The 16,444-nt window shown below is 40.7% G+C and overlaps 1 protein-coding gene across 3 annotated transcripts in view; it reads left to right on the plus strand.

Annotated features, from left to right (window-relative positions):
- Nucleotides 1-669: 669 nt before the first annotated feature.
- The window catches only part of aldh5a1 (aldehyde dehydrogenase 5 family, member A1 (succinate-semialdehyde dehydrogenase)), a 132,122-nt gene continuing 116,347 nt past the window's right edge, over nucleotides 670-16,444 (plus strand). The window contains exons 1-11 of one of the 3 annotated variants that reach the window (XM_071908147.2): nucleotides 677-729; nucleotides 825-1,067; nucleotides 3,042-3,125; nucleotides 4,157-4,327; nucleotides 4,999-5,115; nucleotides 6,508-6,651; nucleotides 7,348-7,491; nucleotides 7,982-8,140; nucleotides 8,806-8,969; nucleotides 10,613-10,671; nucleotides 11,557-14,122. In XM_071908147.2, coding sequence (XP_071764248.1) covers nucleotides 849-1,067; nucleotides 3,042-3,125; nucleotides 4,157-4,327; nucleotides 4,999-5,115; nucleotides 6,508-6,651; nucleotides 7,348-7,491; nucleotides 7,982-8,140; nucleotides 8,806-8,969; nucleotides 10,613-10,671; nucleotides 11,557-11,768 — 1,473 coding nt within the window. In that variant the 5' untranslated portion in view covers nucleotides 677-729; nucleotides 825-848 and the 3' untranslated portion in view covers nucleotides 11,769-14,122. Of the gene's footprint in view, nucleotides 1,068-3,041; nucleotides 3,126-4,156; nucleotides 4,328-4,998; nucleotides 5,116-6,507; nucleotides 6,652-7,347; nucleotides 7,492-7,981; nucleotides 8,141-8,805; nucleotides 8,970-10,612; nucleotides 10,672-11,556; nucleotides 14,123-16,444 lie in introns of those variants that run through there. The other 2 variants (XR_013506945.1, XM_071908146.2) reach the window with 2 other exon arrangements.

Below are 16,444 nucleotides of genomic sequence, written 5' to 3' on the forward strand. Positions count from 1 at the left end.
GAACGTGTAAAAATGGATTGAGAGTGTTTTTTGGTACATGACACCACACACACAGCTTTGAATGGACCTCAAGACACAAAATAAAAAAAGTGGAGAATATGGGACCTTTGATGTTTCCGACAGCACATGAATGCTGCAGAAATACTAAACATGGTTTTATTTTGGAAGAACGAATTTCCTAAAATCGAATGAGTAAATCGGAAAAAAAAAATTGTGCTACCGGAGTTTCAGAGTTATGACGCAGTAAAAGTGACCTTTAACCTTCTCAACAAGGAGAAAAACTCATGTTTTGTGTCAGTCAACAGTAAGAAAACACAAACACATGCCCCTTTATTGTAAGATTGTTGTTCGGCAGACTAACCTAACAGCTGTTTAAGTTCGTCTGATTAGCTCGTTAAGCTGCAGGAGGTCCCTGATTGTTTCATTTTTGGATTGATTTTCCGACATAACAGCACATGAACGAGACGCTGTTTAGCGGCTGACTTGGAAGTCCCGGATGTCAGACGTTCCCGTCAGAACCTGAACGCACCAATATTCTCAGCCTTGTTCTGTACATTTCTGCATCTCCAGTGCTCCCGGCGGAAGGACGGCGGTACCGTTTCTTCTATTATATTTGTGCAGCGTCACGTGTCTGACGCGCCTCCTCCAGACTGGCTGAAACCTGACAGATCCGCCGACAGGAGCCCGACTGTTCTGCAGGGAGAAACAAACCCGTCCTGCAAACACACCGTGAGCTTCACACACACCTAACCTAACCTAACCCGTGCCTCTCCTCCAGCATGGCTACTGTCTGTCTGCTGAGGACTCGCTGCTTCCTCCGGCAGGTTTTGCCCGGCCTGCCCGCCGCCATGCAGAGGCAGTACAGCCTGGATGTTTCCGCTCAGCTGCTCCGGACGCAGAGCTACGTGGACGGCCGCTGGGTGTCTGCAGCCTCGGTGTTCCCCGTCCTGGACCCGGCCACCGGCCAGGAGATAGCCCGGGTGTCCGACTGCGGCCCGGCGGAGGCCAAGCAGGCTGTCGACGCTGCGTACAAGGCGTTTTACTCCTGGAAAGAGCGCACAGCGAAGGTAGGCTATGTTTTAGCCCAGACATCTGCCGTTCTCTCTGCAGGCCGTACTCCATTCGAAAAACTGGCAGTTTAATGTGTCGTTGCTTAACGGCTAGGACATATGCCCCTTAAAATATGACTCAGGGCCCTAGCTGAATGGTTAGTAGCCACTATTCACTTCGGCTTACATATAATCGACCAAGCAATACTGTATTTCAATAAAATCTCAACTTTCACATTCGCTTCACACTGCTCGCTTCCGTCCTCAGCGGATTTTTTTGGTGGAGGAAGATGATAAGAATCACATCCGCACCAGTTCTAATGGTTTTAATAATAATTTTATTAAGTGCAGCTTGGTGGATGACTTTTATGCCGAATTGAAAAGTAGCTCCCAACGGTTCAGAAAACGTTTGAGTTATGTTCACAAAAAGTGTACCGTAGCCGATAAACAAGTCCACTTTGAATTGTCAGATCTTTGAATGGAATTTGGCGTGACGTGTGTCCACCCAAGATAAGCTCAGGTATGTTTCTGCAGCTCAGTAATGCTTACTGTGGACTTGGGGAAGACATTACCAGTTATTCCAAGCCTTATTGCAATTAAGACTGGAGTGCAAACTGAGGCCAATCTGTAATTTAAAGACTACCTTGTCAGTAAAGCACTTTTTGGTGGTGTTTTGTCCTAGATATAATTTGACTTACATGGGAAATTCCTATAAGTCCACACAACAGTATGATATGAGTTTTGTTGTTACACAAAGTCACACAGCAACTATACCAAACAATACTGCAGGATATATGGTAAAATGACCTGACAGAGCAGACTAATTGTAAATGGGGATACCACTCAATTTAAGAATTCAGTATTTCTGAGTATTAAGAAGTCTCACAAAGTCAAAAAAACAACTGACAACTTCAGTCTGCAGTGTCAGAGCGATACACAGCAGAGAGCTGCACCAATGACAATCAATAGGATAATAATGTCCTCTTGTTTCTGGCTATGGAAACACTAGTGAACATTTCCAAACTGTAATCCACACACATACACACTCACACACAAATTCATGTCTGTTAGCCTTTAATAAATACGTAACCATTAAGGCTTTACTGTAACCTGTCAGGGTGACCTGTGATTGGCTGGTCAGTTCAGGTCACAGCTCCGTGTCTCTTCTCTCCTCCAGCGATCACTGAATCATTAAACCTCGTCATGTTCACACTTAATACATCACCTTCAGGTAAAGTATTCCTTCAGTGAAGAGCGGCAAAGTCCGGCTTTCTGTTGAGTTTCCAAAGGGAACCTGATGTTTCCTGTTTGTACCTCCAGCCACCAGACACATGGGACCTGAAAGGAGTAAAGGACAGTTCTTTTAGCAAATTTTTTTTATATTTTCCATCCCTTTGAGGTTAATTCTGAGGTTTTTACATGGATGCAACACGATTAAAAATACTTTTAAATCAGTTTTTCCAAACCTCTCCGACTCATTCACTCCCATTCAATTCCAAACAACACAGAAAACAACTGGAGGCTTCTAACTCTACTATAATACTCTAATGTAGTATTTCAATTTTCTGTTTTTTATTATTATCCTTACTTGCCTATTTTTTTAATCTTTCTTTCTTTCTTCTTTAATGTCATTTTACTAGACTGTGAATGACTGTTTTAATGTGTGCATATTTTAGATTTTGCTTGAAAAATTTTGCTTTTGCTAGTCATTGTTTTATTTATGTAAAGCACTTTGAGTTACATTCTAATGGTGCTATAAAAATAAAGTTGTTGTTATTGTTATTATTACTAATTCAGTCAGTAAAGTTAATCCATCACTGCGAAGGAAAAGCCAACAGTTGCGTCTTGCAGCTGTCCACTTGTCCTGGTTGGACAGTATATGAGGTGATGGCCAATTATATCTAACCTGTGTAGCATGTGAAGTCTGAGTGATGCAACCCACATGCGTCCTGTGTAGCGATCCCTCGTCTGATCTGATTGGCTCTCCTCCAGGAGCGGAGCGTCCTGCTCAGGAAGTGGTTCGACCTGCTGACGCTGCACAAGGAAGACCTGGCCAAGCTCATCACATTCGAGTGTGTGAGTACAGTGACGTGTTTCATCAGTGTTCAGTGTTTGTAATAGTTAAATTTGCATGGAGGAGACGCCTGTTCTTGTGTCTTACTGGTCTCACTGGTCTCACTGGTCTCACTGGTCTCACAGTAAACTCTGGGTCTAACGGTGAATATCCACCGGCAGAGAAATTCACACACAAAGTGACGAGGACAGGTGTGGACATTTTGTGGAGGATTGTGGGAAAGTGAGCTTTAGGGCTGCAACTAACGATTATTCTCATTATCTATTAATCTATCGACTATTTTTTTTTAGTCTATCAAATGTCAAAAATAATCCAGAGCCAAAAGTGATTCTTCAGATTTCTTCCTCAGTCTGACCAGCAGCCAAAAAAATCATTTAATAAAGAGATGAAACAGAGAAAAGCTGCAAATCTGTGAAGCTGCAACCAGCAAATGTTTGGTATTTTTTAGTTGAAAATGACTAAATCGAATTTCTGTCAATGGACTAATCGATTAATCAACTAATCATTTCAGCACTAGTGAACATTGAAGATTTGCGGGGGGGGGGGGCTAGCTCAACTCAAATTTATGCAAATGTTAGGCATTGACAAATGAAATGCCAGGTGTCTCTTTGATTGACATCTGCTCTCAAAACATCAACGTCCAACTTCTGCCTGTTTCAGCACAAATCATCATGGAGGAGGAATTGATCCTCACCGTCTCCAGTTTTCCCATTAGCTATGATCGATCTATGGAAGTTATCTATGAAAACCTGCAGCAGCATGGAACAAAGTGTCTGAAACTGAGAAGAGAAGGGAGAAGAGAAACTTACTCACATGCATTTATAGTCTAACATTCAGTCTGTATTTATTTAGTAGGCAACTCTACAGAGAGAGAGAGAGAGAGAGAGAAACAAACTGTCATTGTTGGTACACTTTAGTATTTTGAACCATATTGAACCACAGCAATATGTGAATCTTATTATTATTTCATGTAGTGTAATAAAATTGTGTGTGTGTGTGTGTGTGTGTGTGTGTGTGTGTGTGTGTGTCCCAGGGGAAGCCGATGAAGGAGTCTCTGGGGGAGATTGCGTACGCCGCCTCCTTCCTGGAGTGGTTTTCTGAAGAGGCTCGGCGGACGTACGGAGACGTCGTCCCTTCAGCCGCCAAAGACCGAAAGATCCTCCTCCTCAAACAGCCGGTGGGCGTGGCCTCCATCATCACACCGGTGAGCAGCCAATAGAGGGCTTCCATGTGGATGTAACCCCGCCTCTGGCGGCCATATTGGAGGTCCTCAGCTCTTGTGTTTTGTCCGTCTCAACAGAATTGAACAGACGGTTAATTTCTGTCTGTTTCTGATCATTTCATCACTGATCCATCTGATTGATTTAGTGTTTAGATAATGTCAGCTTGTTAGCTAGCTAACCATAGTATCTGGTCAGCTAACATCACTGTCTTGTTGTTAACACATCTGATTAGCACACTAGCTAACGTATCTAGTAGCAGCTAGCGTTAGCATGTTCACATTAACATCAGTGTGTTTGCTGGCTAGTTAGCTAGCTAACAGTTTGTTCAGGTTAACTGAGCTGACTCTTCTCAAGCTACAACTCAGAGTGTTTTGGAGTAGAGACTAGGGCTAAAGACAAGACAGTTTACTGTGTCACAGTAACCAAATCCACCTTATCACACTATTCACTTTTACTGAGAACGTTACTGAATGGATCTACAGCCACACCACAACAAGCTGACTCAGCTGCTCTCTGCTTCTAGCTGCTTCATACAGATTTACACTTTATTTACTCACAAGACAGTTTACTGTCACAAATCAAAGCTTCATATCGAGTCGTGAAATGAAAGTGTGTAAACTGTAAATGTTCCTGACTGTCCTGGTGTCTGCAGTGGAACTTCCCCAGTGCCATGATCACCAGGAAGGTCGGAGCGGCGCTGGCCGCCGGCTGCACTGTGGTGGTGAAGCCGGCCGAGGACACGCCGCTGTCCGCCCTCGCTCTGGCCGAGGTCAGTCCTGTCCCCGTCCGCACGCCGAAACCTCCAATCTAACTCTTTATTCTAGAAACCACACACACACTGACACCTGCCAGTATTTAACTTGTCTGCTGTTAATTTCCCACCCTGTTCAGATACTGCAGTCTCCACCTCAGCTGAGAGGCTTTATATAAACTTTACATTCAAATGTTTGTTTCTTCATATTCCTGAATTCTGTCATTTGTACATATTGCACACATCTGTATTTTTATAATTTTGGCACTCATTTCATACTGCATATACTGTATGTATTTTAGTTTAGTTTTTGTATATTTATATAGTATATTTTCATTTTTTTTGTATATTTTAATACATGTTTCATTCATTTTCCTTTGTCTCACTATACTCGACTGCTATTATTTTGCACAACCTCATGATGCTGTGACTCATATATTTTCATACCAGTCATTCATGCATTTCTGCTTAACTTGTTATGGAAATGTTTGAATCGTCAGTTGCATCACATTTAATACCCCCCGTTTGCTATATTGTAGTTTTTCATGTAATTTTTTCTTTTTGTGCTGTAAACAACCTAATTCCTCCAGGGGGATTATTCAAGTTTCATCTTGTATTATCTTATAGGAGGTCAGAGGTCAAAATAGACCTTTTTCACAAACATGGCTGAAGTACTTCTGCAGAGTATAAATCAGTTCTCTCCACTGTCAACAATGTTAAGAACTTTCTGTCTCCTGACTGATCACTGATTGTTTCAACATAGTGTTTAACACAATCCAGCTGTTGTCACTGACAGAACTTTCTGCTTCTGTTGTCAGTCGACTGAAACACTGTAAAAGAGAGATTTGATGGAGGGTCACAAAATGCTAACTGGCTAACCAAGGCTATCAGCAATTTCTGTGCTGTTAGCATTTTGTGCTTTAGCCATGCTGAAACGTAAAATCAGTAACACTTTACAATAAGGGTACATTAATTAAGGGTTAGTTAATGCTTAATAAGCATTAACTAACAGTTAACTAATGTGTCTGGTAATCATTTACTAATGGTGTTCATGTTAACTAATTAAGGTATTAATTTATACATTATTTAATAGTCATCTTTATAAACTATTAAATAATGTACAAATTAGTACCTTAGTTAACATGAACACCATTAGTAAATTACACATTAGTTAACTGTTAATTAAGGGATAGTTAATGCTTATTAAGCATTAACTAACCCTTATTAAGCATTAACTAACCCTTAACTTAGTGTACCCTTATTGTAAAGTGTTACCAAGTTTGCTGCCAATAGTGAGAACCGATCAATAACCTCAGCCGTGTTGGTGAAAAATATCTATTGCAAATTTTGATTCTCTACTTTGTAAGTGAAGGTGACTTAATCTGTGTGTGTGTGTGTGTGTGTGTGCAGCTGGCGGGCCAGGCGGGGATCCCGGCGGGGGTGTTTAACGTGGTTCCCTGCTCCCGGGAGAAGACTCCGTCGGTCGGGGAAGTTCTCTGCACCGACCCGCTGGTGGCCAAAGTCTCCTTCACCGGATCCACCGCCACCGGCAAGGTACCGGCTTCACACCGTTATATTACATCATATTAGTTTCATGAACAATAGGGATGAGACGATATATCGAAATTCAATACATCTCAATACAAAATGTGTCAGTCCGTATGTTGTGTCAGGAACATGAATGGTGATATCAGCTCCATGTTATTCTGCTGTCAGGAACATGAATGGTGATATCAGCTCCATGTTATTCTGCTGTCAGGAACATGAATGGTGATATCAGCTCCATGTTATTCTGCTGTCAGGAACATGAATGGTGATATCAGCTCCATGTTATTCTGCTGTCAGGAACATGAATGGTGATATCAGCTCCATGTTATTCTGCTGTAGTAATCACTAATGAGACTCTTGACCATCACAGTTTCACAAGCTCTCCACCCAAATTATATTATTGTCACTTTGTAATGACATTTTTAAATTGTTGTTTACATTCTAGCAGCCAATGGCGTGGCTAGAAAGATTTGAGTCTCAGAAATAAACAGAATTCTGCACAGTCAGACTTTGTTGTCACTGAACTTTTATTGATCAGATCGTATCCTGGTTGTATTGATCCTGAACCTCAGATCACGTATCAAATCGTATTGTGAGATAAACAGATCATCTCATCACTAATGTTTAGTTTAGTCTGTGTATTGTGTTTCCATTAGAGATAACTGAACTTGTCAACGACTAATGTCGTTCTTCTCCTCCCAGATCCTGCTGAAACATGCGGCTGACACTGTGAAGAGGGTTTCCATGGAGCTGGGTGGCCACGCCCCCTTCATCGTGTTCGACAGTGCGGATGTGGACGCGGCGGTGGCGGGCGCCATGGCCTCCAAGTTCAGGAACTCCGGCCAGGTAATACGACCTGTTGAATGAAATGGCACCGTAATGCTGGATTCATCACGTCTGCCATCGTTAGGTATATTTTGCAAATATCACAATATTTGCAGAGGTATCGAATATCACTTTTTTGTTGTGAACCTGAATAGTTTTCAGGCTCTAGGCCTTCTCTGATATCAAATGAAACAACCTGAAAAAGGGAAAATCATTCTCTGTTGGACTGTCTTGAGTGAGTGGGCATCGCTTCGTTTCAAGGGGTCAAAAGCCAAAAAGGTTGAGAACCGCTGATCTAGGATTTGATCTAGGAATTATCCTACTGTTGACCTCATTACAGAGCCAGTAAGAGCTCTAATGAGGTGGATGAGAGCTGAATGCCTAAAATGTAAACATTAATATATAATCAATCCTCATGAATGAGTTAACTCTGAACGTTACAGACACAAAACTAGCTGACGGAAACCAGAAACTACGACAACATAATCCTACGTTCCTCCTCTGCCTGTAGACGTGTGTGTGTTCCAACCGGTTCCTGGTCCAGAGCGGCATCCATGACCGCTTCATGGAGAAGCTGGGCGGGGCCATGGACGCCGAGCTGCGGCTGGGTCACGGCTCCGAGCCGACCACCACCCAGGGCCCGCTCATCAACACCCGGGCCGCCGAGAAGGTAACGGCTCAACTCCCCCGAAACAGGCAGGCTGCAAAATGATAAACACTGCAAAGGCTCGGGGACGCCTGGCTGTAGAAAATGTTTAATAAGTAAACATGTTTTCTTTGTCAGTTTGCAGTAACTTAACCCCATTAAACCCCATGACAGTTTGACAAGACAGTTTACTGTGTCACAGGAACAAATTGGAAACAAATCCACCTTATCACACTATTCACGTTTACTGAGAACGAACTACAAACCAGTAATCCCTTAAAATAAACTTACATTTACATGAATTCACCCCTTAATTCATGCAAAATTCAAAAATTAATTAAGGGAGTTATTAATGGAGGAGACCCCATCAAAGCCCCCTTAAACATCCCTTAATTTTTGACTCCTTACTTTCTAATTTAATGTAAAATTCAGGGAGACAGGAACTTTTCCATTAATTTCCTCCTAATAACCTGTAAACCTGCACAAAAGGCATGACAAATCCCTTAATTTCTAGTGTCTCTGTGAATCAACCCATGAATGAATCCCTTAAAAAACCATGATACTAACATGCTTTATTAAAGCTGTTGGATTATTAATGTTTATTTAATGGAGAAATTAAGGGATAAAGTTAAGGGGTTTGGTTTCGTAGTGGATTTAGACTTGATGAGGTTTATATCTCCGTTCCCCAGGTGGCCCACCAGATTTCGGACGCGGTGTCCCAGGGGGCGACGGTGCTGCGGGGGGGGAAGCGTCTGGACGGCTCCTTCATGGAGCCCACCCTGCTGGCCGGCGTCACCACAGACATGCTGTGCACCCGGGAGGAAACCTTCGGCCCCCTGCTGCCCGTCATCAGGTCCGTAACCCGCTCCGGCAGATACAGCTGATCGATTAATGATGAAACTCTATTGATCCCTGTGGGGAAATTGGGTCGTTGCAGCAGCAGGGAGTCGGATGTACAGTCAACAGTCTGGATCCACCTGACTGAATGTTCTGTGTTCTTCATTCTCTTAAAGCCATTTTGATCTAAAGGCTTCTGCTTAAATGCTTGAAATGAGTTTCTTAGACAAATATAAATAGTGAAGTTGATCCTATGTATGAATTTCTCTCCAAAAGCCTTTGCCTTTCCATCAAGGCAAAGGGCGGCTACTTTAAAGAATCTAAAATATAAGATAGTTTTGATTTGTTTAACACTTTTTTGGTCACTGCATAATTCCATTTGTGTTATTTCATAGTTTTGATGTCTTTACTGTTACTCTAAAATGTGGAAAATAGTAAAAATAAAGAAAAATACGTGTGTCCAAACTTTTGACTGGTAGTGTAGATCAGAATAAGACATGAGAGAGTACAAAATCCCTGGATAAATAAAGATTTAAAAACTATCCTTCCCCCCAAAAAACATTCTGCCACCTGCTGGACTGGAGACTCACTGCATTTACACTGTGTTGTTAATTTTGGGCAATCAGATCTTCGGTGCGTCTCGTCTGTACCTGGGTTTGTCACACAAGATGCATGTTAAAGTCACAGTGAAATGAAAACTGACCTTTTCACATTAGTAGTTAATTCTCCATATCATAATGTACACCTATTTAACAATGAATACCATATCGTTTTCTTTTTTCGTATTTTTATATAAAAATCACTTATAAAACCTGCAACTTCCCAACTTTCACAGTGGTTTCCTTTTCCTAAGACTCCATGGTTTCGTCCCGGTGGCGCCTTGAGTCTGTTTACAAGGAGAAATGGTGCGACTAGCTACGACAAAAAATTGGATATTTGTACAGAAATAAAGCTAATTTTCCTATGTTCAGTAGGAAGTGGATAATTGAGGCTGTCTTCTTGATCGTTTTGGATTATGGTGATGTTATCTATGGACACGCCTCTGCCTCCAATCTTAAACCCCTAGATTCAGTTTATCACTCCGCCCTAAGATTTATTACCGGTGACAGTTATTCCACACATCATTGCTTCTTGTATGAAAAGCTTGGGTGGGCATCCCTAACAGTAAGACATGACAGGCATTGGTTTCTCTTTATTTATAAAGCCCTTAATGGCAACTTGCCATCATATATTACTTCTTTCTTCCTATAGTCACTATTCAACTCGTTCAAGTGATTGGCTAATGCTCAAAGTACCGCGTACAAACACTGAATTTGGGAAAACTTCCTTTAGTTTCTGTGCTGCACACACCTGGAACACTTTGCAACATTGAAACTGGACACAATTGTACATTTGGGTCAATTTAAAACCTTAATTGCAAACTGCACCACTCATGAATGTAACTGTTTTTAACTGTTTGGCTGTGTTCTGTTGTTGTTTGTTTATTTGTTTTCTCCTTGGTTGTTTTTTGTGTGTATTTTACTCTGTACTCTTGGCATCATTGTAAATGAGGGTACACCCTCAATGATCTCCGAGATCTAAATAAAGGTTGAATGAATGAATGAATGAATGACTGGAAATGTGTCTGAGAACCAACCAGAATCTGTTTGTGACTGACAGGTTTAACACGGAGGAGGAGGCTCTAGCCATCGCTAACGCGTCCCACGTGGGTTTGGCAGGTGAGTCCCGCTGTGTTCCTGCAGTCTGGAAAACATGGAAAAGTCCTGCTCTAGCCCGTCTAATAGGGATTTTATCTTAAAAGTGGCTGAACTTGGATTTTGTATCATTAGTGGTCATGATTCTTCCACTTCTCTTTTCATAATTCCCTTCCAAGAGCAGGTGCGGTAAGAGAATACCTGAAGTGTTTTCAGATAACATTTTATAATCTGGGTTTGTTAAAGGATAAATCCAGTGTGATTGATTCATGTTAGGAGATATTTGCTGGTTTGTTTTTCAAGACAACTAAGACTAAATATTCAGAGTTACTCCCAGCAAAGTAGAGGGCAGCAATTTTAAGCTGTAATTATGTAAAATCTATCTTTTTTTTTTTTTTTTTTTTAGCTAGTTGTGATTGGCAGGAGGCGGGGCCTAATGAGACTTGGTTGAGACTTTTATTTTTGGAGGAAAACGCGGAAAGCGGAAGTGCGACGCCCCCTGCTGTTTCGTCTCGGCTCTCACTGTGTTCCTGAATGTGACGTGTCGATATGAAACGGTTCTTTAACATTTTAAAGTTTACATCCTGATATTTGCTTTGGTTGCACCATTGCGAAAAACGTGATTGTCTCATTCACAGTTATTGATTACTTTTACTGAGTTGTTTTCTCTGCTGTTTGGGTTTGAATGCGAGTGAATGAGCCCGAGAGGTTTGGCAAAATTGATTTAAAAATGTCTTTAATCGTGGCACATGCGTGTAAAAAATGTCACAATTAACATTAAAGGGATGGAAAATGTAGGAAAAAAGCAAAAACTCAAATCACACTGGAATTGTCCTCTTCTCTCAGGCTTAAACCTCTCTGATAGTATAATTGGCTTAAAACCTGTCTGTCTCTGTCGCTGCGGTCCAGGCTACTTCTTCTCACAGGACGTGAGTCAGATCTGGCGGGTGGCCGAGGCTCTGGAGGTGGGCATGGTGGGCGTCAACGAGGGCCTGCTCTCCACGCCGGAGGCTTCGTTCGGCGGCGTCAAACAGTCCGGTCTGGGCCGCGAGGGATCCAAGTACGGCATCGAGGAATACCTGGACGTCAAGTACATGTGCTTTGGAGGCCTGAAGCCCTGAACGGGACGGACACTCAGACCGCAGGGACAACTCTCTGGGGACGGTTTGTACCAGGAAAGAAGGGAAGAAGGCCTGTTTCTTATTTAAAACTGTGATTTCACCTTGATTGAAATATTTTTGTAACATCCCATATGGAAATATACTGACGTACTTAAAAAAGTAACACATATAAGTGCATCAATGTTCAAACATGTCTTAAACAAACCCTAAACATATATAAATGTTAAATTATATAGATGAAATTCGAGTCAAGAATTCAGTCAAGGTGAAGTCAGTCGTAGCCGTAGATGTCGGGTTAAATGATTTTTGATTTTTCGCTGTTAAACGTCTGTTTCTGACGGCATCGACCATTATTCTGAATCCAAAATGTGACCTTTAATGTGGTTCAGTGTGGCTCAATGAGCAGAGCGAGGCACTAACACTGCCAGGGTTTGGGGTTCAATTCCCACTGCGACCAGCCATGTTGAAAATGTCTGCACACGGCACTGAAATTTGGGTAAAACCATCAAAACGGCATCTGTAGTGGGATTTTACTTAAGCTTACTTAAGTGTTTTACTCCTGTAGAAGAAACTAAATTTAAAATTTTGAGTTTGTTAGAGTTCATCTCTAGAAAAATGGGCAAATAATAGTGTCGAGTAATTCGTGAAAATAAAATACTCTAATATTTTGTTACCTTTTGAGTGAAAATCCTGAACGATTTTGTGCATGTTTTGAAATCTCCTCAAATGTGAACAGATGACCTGTTTTGCTGCGGTTCATGCAAATAAGTGAATAATTAATTATCATCCTAAGGTTTGAGACGGTTCCTTTTTAGCTCTTATTAACTATAGCTATAAAATACAAAGCGATAGTATCAGATAGGGGAGGTAATGCTGCGTTCAGAAAGTGGAACGGATTGCTTTAAATTTTCCCTATATTACGTTTTGAAAATGAGTTCTTCACATATAAAATAAGTCTTAAGTCATATTTGGTAAAGGCAATAACTGTCTGATAGGTGTTGGATGGCAGCAGTGGAAGACATTATTATATTATTATGTTTCTCTGAGCTGTTGGTCTGAATATTGTGTGAGCAGACAGAACCCAGACTCATTTAACCTCACAGGAGACTCATTTTACATCAGAAAAAACAAAATTCACTTTTTTGATGCAATAATTAAAATTCAAACTAAATAATTTAGTTTGTTTAGTTTATATTCTGAATGCCAAGACCAACTTTCTATGAAAAACAACAAAACAGATTCTCCAGTGGCGAATGCATTGTAGCGTAAAATAAAGATTACAGCTTGGATTTAGTGGAGATGAAAGCACAGAGCTCAGCTACTGGAGACAAGATTCATTTTAGCTGTATTTTTCTTAAGAGTTTTTTTTTTTCTTTTTCCCCCAACTACCTGACATCCTGTAACGATACAGGAGCCGGCCTAGTTATCATCTCAAAATGTGACTGCAGTTTGATTAAAATATTTTTGTAACATCTCATACAGAAATGCAGTATACTGACCTTCCAGAACGCACATATATGTATATATGTTCTAATCAGTTCCAAAAATAAATTTGAGTGTTAAGTTTTGGCTATTTTTAAAAATACTTTTGGCAAGTATAATACTATATTAAAAGTATATATTATTACAAGTTTTGCTAAGATTTGTAACAGTACAGTATTAGTAAAACATGTAAATATATTCCTTAATACATGCAAAACATGTTGAATTCATGGCAAAAATTGAACGTTAATACAGTTTTTGGAATAGGCTTGAACACATATGCATGCACTGAATATTTTTTTAACATAAATGTCAGTATATTATGTTTCTGTATGGGGATGATAATAATAATAATGACCATGAAACACATTGAGCGTTGTTGTAATATAACTATATAATAATTTAGTTTTAGAAAGACCAAGCTGCTGTGTAGATTAAGGTTGCTGTAGATCCAGCTGGTCTCGTTTCAGACTGGGAAGATAAACCACAGGAACCTGATTCTGAGCCTCTGATGTTAAATGTCTGTTGTTGCGTGAAACCAGAAAATTATTTGCCAACGTCGTCCCTTAAGTGCCAAGTGAATGTTTTTTTTCAGTCAAATGTCCCTACAATCAGTTTTAACTACTGTGTGATTTTAAAGAGGCAGTTAGTAACCTGGCCCTCTACTGGTGCCCAGTAGGAATTACAACAACATTGACAGAACTGATCTCCTACTATCGCAGAATAGTGTTTCATATGCAGTGTAATTGTTCTTAATTGCTATATAGTCATTGTTAATGTAAAAAAAAATCTTGAAGCACAAACATGTATTTCTAACTCCTGTAAATATTAATGGAAAACTAAAGAGAATTAAAGAGGCAATTGTGATATTACATGTTGTTTCATGTTGTGATTAGTACCAAGTGATGATTGGAGTTTTATTTTGTGTCTTTCTGTCCATTCAAAGCTGTGTGTGTGGTGTCATGAACCAAAAACACTCTCAATCCATTTCTCCACGTTCATTTTCCAGCATCTCTCTGAGCCTTACCAAGAACAGGCTGTTTCTGTCGCCGTGTCTTTAAGGCTCATTAATATTAACGACCCTCCGTTCCGATCGGCTAACCGTTTCGAGAGTGAAACGTGAGACGCCGCGGCCCGGCGGCTACAGGTAGGGAAAACTCTCTGGTAAACCGCTTTGAAAAAAACACTTTGTTAGTCTATTATTTCTTACAGAAATGATAATGAGCGAACCTTTGTGACGCCACAAAGTTACGGAAGTCCAAACGGCTCGTTTAGAGGCTCGCTTTTCTAATATGGATTGTGTGGATTTAGTTTTGATACTTTCACCATGTTTAGATAGACCATCCAACTCCTTTATCATCACAGAGGCAAGGGGAGTCCTGCTTTACACCATATGGGACCTTTAATGGCAACTAACTAACTGTTTGTCCCAGTGAATTCGGGGTTAAACCTGTTCATCTGTTCAGCAGTCTGATGGACATTGTGCCTCCTCAGCGCTAATGAAAGTATCAAAGGTAAGATCCACACAGCTTTCAAATATTAACTGGCTTTCCAACAGGCTTGCTTGTACTGTTCTTTGCTCTTTGAAACAACTATTTCAGCTTCGAGTAACTTCATACCGGCTGTGGTTTGAATTGATGAAGCTGGGTTGTGATTTGTTGAACAGCAGATGCAGCAGCCTGTCTGAACCAGTTTGAGTACTGTAGGTTTCTGCTGTTTGTCGCTCCAGATGCTGAACTCCTGTCTGCTGCTTTTCAATTTCCCTCACATTCATTTTAATACTTTATCATGCCATCCTTGCAAATGTCATTGATTTGTAAAATGCAAAACAAACAAAATGGGTGACATTTCCAACCTAATGCAAAAAAAACAACTTAATTTTTGGCCCAGATCTGCAACTTCTATGGTAATACGACTAGAGCTGCATACCAGTGTAACAGAAATAAACTTTCTATCCGTTCTCTTAAGAGTCAACATTTTGCTTTCTCTCCTCTGTAGCTCACAAGTCTTTCTGTTTTCTGCAGGTAAAGTCATTCACCAGAACCTAGTTTGGCAGACATTTATATCTTCATGGTACAAAGAGTGACTGGGAAAACTTTTGAGAGCCACCATGACAGAGGCGAGATGGGTTAAAAAGGTACATTTGTTTTATCTGCTCCTTCCAACTGGCAGCAAGGTTGACAGTTTTCTTCTAAGCCAAATAAAATTCCGAATAAATTCCAGAAACCGATCCAACTCTTTCTCGTTACCAAAAGTATAAACGCTCTGTCAACCATCCAGCCGCTGAAAGGTGGACTGACAGGAACGAGCAGCAAATTTGCACAAAAATATGTTAAACAGAAGCTACTTCTTTAAAGCCCCAGGCCAGACTTTATTTGGTGATGCAATCTTTTGTTTTCTCAAAGATTCCTGGAGGGTTTGACTGTGGGGAAAATATGCCTTTTTCAGTTTTCATAATGCAGTGTAATGGAAAATACAGGCCTGTTTCACTTCAGCGTTCACAAATATTACCCATATGAACTAATGTTTTACAGTCCAGAAATAAATAAATAATAATTCTCAACAGTATGCATATGACAGGTGTGTAAAATGATCTGTGTGTAATGAGGTTTCAGACTTTCAACATGATATGGGTTAGAAATTCTTCACACAATAGCTGCTTTCTGTGCTGCTTTACATTAAAATATGTTCATTTTTCACTCTATAGCTGCAAACTAATTATGTCATAGCTGAAATAACAGCCAATTACCACCTAGTGTAAGCTCTGCTGCAGCTGGGTGTGTGTTAGTGTGTGCTGATCTGATGCAGTTGATGTCTCAAGTACAAATCTTGTGGTGTGTCAAAAAAAAAAAAAAAACCTGTGAATGGCTCAGGAAAATTAAAACCAGTTAAAACCACCAGCGCCCGTCTGGACTGGTGCTGATTAAACATCTTAGGCTGAGCGTCCAATAGAAACCTTTCTGCTTTTTCCTGATGCGCTCAATTTGCCGACAGCTCTGAAAGTGAAGCATGTTTTAAAACTCCTGCCGCGATAAATCTTGATAAATCTGAGCGGTTTGTACAAGAGTATTTTATTTACATTCATCAGTCTCTCTGATCAGATCCATATTGGAGGCCAAAGTCTGTCTTCATCCCGCCAGCAGTCTTCTTCTCTGTGTATCTGCACACCCGTCCGGTCGTGTTTGTCAGCCAGC

This window comes from Centroberyx gerrardi, chromosome 12 (genome assembly GCF_048128805.1).
Source record: "Centroberyx gerrardi isolate f3 chromosome 12, fCenGer3.hap1.cur.20231027, whole genome shotgun sequence".
Classification (NCBI taxonomy): Eukaryota; Metazoa; Chordata; class Actinopteri; order Beryciformes; family Berycidae; genus Centroberyx; species Centroberyx gerrardi.